Below are 5,751 nucleotides of genomic sequence, written 5' to 3' on the forward strand. Positions count from 1 at the left end.
CCACACATCCACAGTCATGCCTGTCCTTTTCTTTGAGATCGCCACACATCCACAGTCATGCCTGTCCTTTACTTTGAGATCGCCACACATCCACAGTCATGCCTGTCCTTTACTTTGAGATCGCCACACATCCACAGTCATGCCTGTCCTTTACTTTGAGATCGCCACACATCCACAGTCATGCCTGTCCTTTTCTTTGAGATCGCCACACATCCACAGTCATGCCTGTCCTTTTCTTTGAGATCGCCACACATCCACAGTCATGCCTGTCCTTTTCTTTGAGATCGCCACACATCCACAGTCATGCCTGTCCTTTACTTTGAGATCGCCACACATCCACAGTCATGCCTGTCCTTTTCTTTGAGATCGCCACACATCCACAGTCATGCCTGTCCTTTCCACTTTGAGATCGCCACACATCCACAGTCATGCCTGTCATGCCTTTTTACTTTGAGATCGCCACACATCCACAGTCATGCCTGTCCTTTTTTTGAGATCTTTGAGATCGCCACACATCCACAGTCATGCCTGTCCTTTTCTTTGAGATCACATCCACAGTCATGCCTGTCCTTTTTCTTTGACATCCACAGTCATGCCTGTCCTTTACTTTGAGATGGCCACACATCCACAGTCATGCCTGTCCTTTTCTTTGAGATCGCCACACATCCACAGTCATGCCTGTCCTTTTCTTTGAGATCGCCACACATCCACAGTCATGCCTGTCCTTTTCTTTGAGATCGCCACACATCCACAGTCATGCCTGTCCTTTACTTTGAGATGGCCACACATCCACAGTCATGCCTGTCCTTTACTTTGAGATCACCACACATCCACAGTCATGCCTGTCCTTTACTTTGAGATGGCCACACATCCACAGTCATGCCTGTCCTTTTCTTTGAGATCGCCACACATCCACAGTCATGCCTGTCCTTTTCTTTGACTTTGAGATGGCCACACATCCACAGTCATGCCTGTCCTTTACTTTGAGATCACCACACATCCACAGTCATGCCTGTCCTTTACTTTGAGATGGCCACACATCCACAGTCATGCCTGTCCTTTTCTTTGAGATCGCCACACACCCACAGTCATGCCTGTCTGTTCCCTATTCTACATGAGTGTATTCTCTTCAAACACATCCTTCACAGAATCAAAGAAACGATAGGTAACTTGTTCTGAGGGTAATGCTATGTTCTACTCTACTTCTAATGTCATTCTTGATTTTAAGGCCATTGTGGTGCCTTTGTTGACACCCTTTGTGATTGATCAGCCTCAGCACATTTGGCAAGAGCAATAGGCCACTATAGTACAGTATTTCACTGCTTGTGAGAGGACCCTGATTGACCCAAAGTTGCAGCTATCAACAGTGGCCCATAAGAATGTGAGGCCACACAATGTGATCTGACATGAACGTTCATCTGTAAACTATCCATGTGGCAGCAGCAACCCATTATCACAAGTTGCCATTGATTATAGTCTACACAATAGCCTTAATAAAATGGCACATAATTACTTCATAACATATCCATAAGCTATATATATTTATAACAGCATTAATAATTTGTTGACATAAGCGTTTCGTAAACGCGTGTATGGTTCTCGTGTTATGCATATAGCGTATGGCTTAAGTTTTCGTTGCATTATTCTCATAGTCATTAGGAATAGTTTGTTATGAAAGTTATCACAATTAAATATCAGACATTCTTCAAACACCATGATCTAAAGATTCCATCTTGATGTAGGCTGGCCTGTGCGCGTGCACTCGTGTGTATTCGGCAAATACAATACCAGTTAAACTGCTCCGTTAATATCCCCTCAATAGTATCCTTTTTTTCCGAAGCTGGTTTTATCAGCAATTGCTGTGGACATCCATTCCATCTCTAGTGATCAAACACTTTAGATAAACTTCTCTTGTAACTGTCATATCAAACAGTGCAGCAAGGCCCTCACAAAAGTCAATAGAATTATGGCCAAATACAGAGAGTATAGACAGTGCTATGCTATGTTTGAATAATCTCTATTCTCCAAACAGCCACTAAAGAAATCAGGGGAAATTAAAATAGGCCTAGGAAAAACAGGTTTTCCATTTTGCCTGAAATGTAATATAGTTTAGAGCTCAATCATTTGTAACCGACTAATGTATTTTCTATTACACAATGGACGTATAATAAAATAAATACAATATAATTACATTAGTTGCAGTAACAATTATAATTCAAGAGGCAACTATGCACAATATTCGGCAAGTAAATGAATGACGACTATCCAAAATGTAATAAAGTCCCTCGAGTTGACCCCAAAATGTTTGCAATGTTTCGAAATTCAAATAGGTGGAACACAACGTTCTACGAATTTCTGCTTTGATGTCAACACCACTGTGTACCTTATTCCTCCCTCACAGCAGAATTGAATCGATGCATGGACCCCTGTACTTACCATGTTATAGTTCAAATCTGTATTCAACGTGGCCTAAATAAGTATTTAAAGTGGTGGTTTATACCCATAATGTCCCATTATCAATTGACCTATTTCTTACATCGGTATATTATTGTGGTTTTGTGAAAATAACTGGTTAGGAAAAGCCTTTTTCATTTTGACATGTTTTATTTTATTACATTTTTGATTAAAACTGTAAAATGTGAAACGCATATAAATTAAGTGAGTTGAAGTCCACACTCCTTGATAGAAACAATAATACTCGGTTGGTCAGAAGATGCTAAATCACATTAATAAGGCTAACACAGAGAAAGAGAATAACATGATAATAAAGCCCTCTTATAATTCTAAATTCCTTGTCGTTTTTTTCTGGAGGGAAAACAATCACATTTGATGTATTGGATCCTTTTAAATGGGTCTGGCCTTTTCAGCCAGCGCAGGTGTAAACTACAATATACGGTCAACGGAGGAGTCTCGTGTCTAGGTGTGAGCAGATTATTCAAATAGGGCACTGAAGGAGTGAGGATTGGAGGGTTGAGCGCTCAGCGAAACACAGTGCTGCTATACCACAGCAAGGCGAGGAGCCAACGTCATTAACTCCTGTCATCGTCAGTCGCTTTACAGTGTCTGAAGGCACTCAGGGTAGAAAGATACCCATGAACCAGTCACGAGGCAGCAAGCAGACTAAACGACCTGGGTAGCCTGTGGTCCCAAATCGGTTTTAGGGCCGTTTTTCACTTCATTTTCTGCGGAAACTGAGGCTTTTGAGGGAAATTTGTTTTGGACTGTCCACAATGCTAAGCGCTGTTAAAATGGAAGGACACGAGCATTCAGACTGGAGTGCTTACTACGGAGAGCCCGAGGTGGGTAGAGTTTATATATGTATTTTGCTGTCTATACAACTCAATACTAGCCTTGAGATAATATTACCTTTGTGATCAAATATTGACTTGAGGCACCTACAAATCCTCCCAGATCTCACCCCCATTGGCCACAGACGTCAATTCAACGTGTATTCCAAGTTGATTCAACGTAGGCTAATATCATTTAAATGTAAAAAAAAAAAAAAAAAACGTTGATTCAACCAGTGTGTGCCCAGTGGGTCTTTTTCGATATCCTGACGAATTTCTAGGGAGAATGGAAAGGACATTTACGAAATATAGGACCTGAATAAGCTATTTAATATTTTGAAAATCTAATTGAATCTGAAATGTATTTCTAATTATTCAAGCCTAAAGGCACATTTCTATTTTGACTATCGAATGATTACGGAGAACACAGTGATCAGTTCGCCTCATTGGGCTATTCGTTGATCCATTCCTTCCCTTTTCAATCGTTTTCGTTTTGCTGTGTAATCAGACTTGGAATAAAATATCTTTACAATATTCCTTATGATGTATATGCACTTCACTATTTGAACGTAATTGTGACGTTACAATTTATAGCCTAAAATTGGGTATTTAACCGACTGAAAAATACATGTTTATCTAAGTGACAACTAATTTATGTAGGCCTAATTATTTCGTTGTCATTTTACTAGAAGTCTTTGTTTCACATTGTTAAAGCTATTATTGACGTCGTGCCCTCTTTTCAGTGCTACACCTCAGTTGGAAACATGACACAACACACCGGTCTGGGAATTAACTCAATGAACACCTATATGAGCATGCCTGGAATGACTTCAACCAGCAACATGACAGGCAACCCCATGAACATGTCATACGTCAACACGGGTGTGAACCACTCCATGGCCGCGATGTCACCGGGCTCCGGGGCCATGCACGGTATGGGAGCAGGGATGGCGGGCATGAGCGCGACGCTGAATCCGAATATGAGCCCCATAAGCACCCAGTCTCCATCGATGAATGCCCTGACCTCCTATAGCAATATGAACGTTATGAGCCCCATGTATGGACAGTCCAACATAAGGTCAAGGGACCCCAAAACATACAGGAGAAGCTATACGCACGCCAAGCCCCCATATTCCTACATTTCTCTAATCACCATGGCCTTACAGCAGTCTACCACAAAGATGCTGACGTTGAATGAGCTATACCAGTGGATCCAGGACCTCTTCCCCTTCTACAGACAGAACCAGCAGCGCTGGCAAAACTCTATCCGCCACTCTCTGTCCTTCAACGACTGCTTCCTCAAAGTGCCCAGGTCCCCGGATAAACCAGGCAAAGGATCTTTCTGGACTCTTCACCCGGACTCAGGGAACATGTTTGAGAACGGCTGCTATCTCCGAAGGCAAAAGCGGTTCAGATGCGAGAAAGACCTCGGCAGGGAAACCGGGAGGAAAAATTCCGAGGGAGGCCCTAACAGCAGCCCAGAGAGCTGTAACGGTAACGAATCACCCCACCATACCCTGTCCGTTAAAGACGTCAAACGGCCCGTATCTGACCCAAAACCTCGGCAGCAGGTAATGAGCCCCGCCGAGCACACGCCCACTCCTGTCCCACAGACACACCATCTTCCGTCTCAACATCACTCGGTGCTCGTGCACGAAGCGCACCTGAAACCCGAACACCACTATTCATTCAACCACCCTTTCTCCATCAACAATCTAATGTCGTCGGAGCAGCAGCAGCATCACCACAAAATGGACCTAAAATCGTATGAACAGATGATGCAGTATCACGGTTATGGTTCACCGATGACCGGGGCACTGTCCATGGGCTCAATGTCAACTAAAACCGGCTTAGATGTTGCTTCGACACCCACAGACACTTCTTACTACCAAGGTGTGTATTCGAGGCCAATCATGAACTCTTCTTGATTTTTATCTGCATTCAATGAACTTTTTCTAGCAATTACAATTTGTACATTTGTAAATTGGTAGTTTTTTGTTTTTATGCGTCACATTTTATGGACATTGGACATGGAAGGGACTGTCTCAGTGTCAAATTCGTTCAAATTAGGTTGATATGGGAAGAAATGATTTCATACAGCCATTTTTACATGAATTTGAAGGCGTAACTGTGCTACGAATTGTGAGACAATTTTTTGTGTATCCCTTATAACTTATACGTTGTTCATGTGTATTCATGTAGCTGCTGAAAATCTATATTAAAGTATTATTTGATGTTTTTTTACATGACCTTTATGTGTGCATTACTATAAGGAAACATACGAATACAGGCTAATTATTTAATAGGCTAACTGCATGATTCAAAATGTTAAAAACATCGAGCATCTTTATTTAAGAAAGGCTAGCAATTATGGCAAATATAAAACAATGAAAGATAAGGACCATCAATGATTAAAGTAAGGGTTCTGTATTTATAGGCCTACACACACACACACACACACACA

The 5,751-nt window shown here is 41.9% G+C and overlaps 1 protein-coding gene across 1 annotated transcript; it reads left to right on the forward strand.

Annotated features, from left to right (window-relative positions):
• Nucleotides 1-2,947: 2,947 nt before the first annotated feature.
• LOC112250003 (forkhead box protein A2) lies at nt 2,948-5,531 on the forward strand. Its single transcript, XM_024419789.2, has 2 exons — nt 2,948-3,299; nt 4,031-5,531. The coding sequence occupies exons 1-2, from the start codon at nt 3,231-3,233 to the stop codon at nt 5,213-5,215; spliced, it is 1,254 nt and encodes a 417-aa protein (XP_024275557.1). The 5' UTR covers nt 2,948-3,230; the 3' UTR covers nt 5,216-5,531.
• The last annotated feature ends 220 nt before the right edge of the window (nt 5,532-5,751 follow it).

This window comes from Oncorhynchus tshawytscha, linkage group LG05 (genome assembly GCF_018296145.1).
Source record: "Oncorhynchus tshawytscha isolate Ot180627B linkage group LG05, Otsh_v2.0, whole genome shotgun sequence".
In the NCBI taxonomy this organism is placed as follows: Eukaryota; Metazoa; Chordata; class Actinopteri; order Salmoniformes; family Salmonidae; genus Oncorhynchus; species Oncorhynchus tshawytscha.

Bases quoted from the DNA above. Each gene is read 5' to 3' on its own strand.
- LOC112250003 (XM_024419789.2), top strand. From the start codon at position 3,231: ATGCTAAGCGCTGTTAAAATGGAAGGACACGAGCATTCAGACTGGAGT. The intron at 3,300-4,030 runs GTGGGTAGAGTT...CCCTCTTTTCAG, and splicing joins CTTACTACGGAGAGCCCGAG to TGCTACACCTCAGTTGGAAA.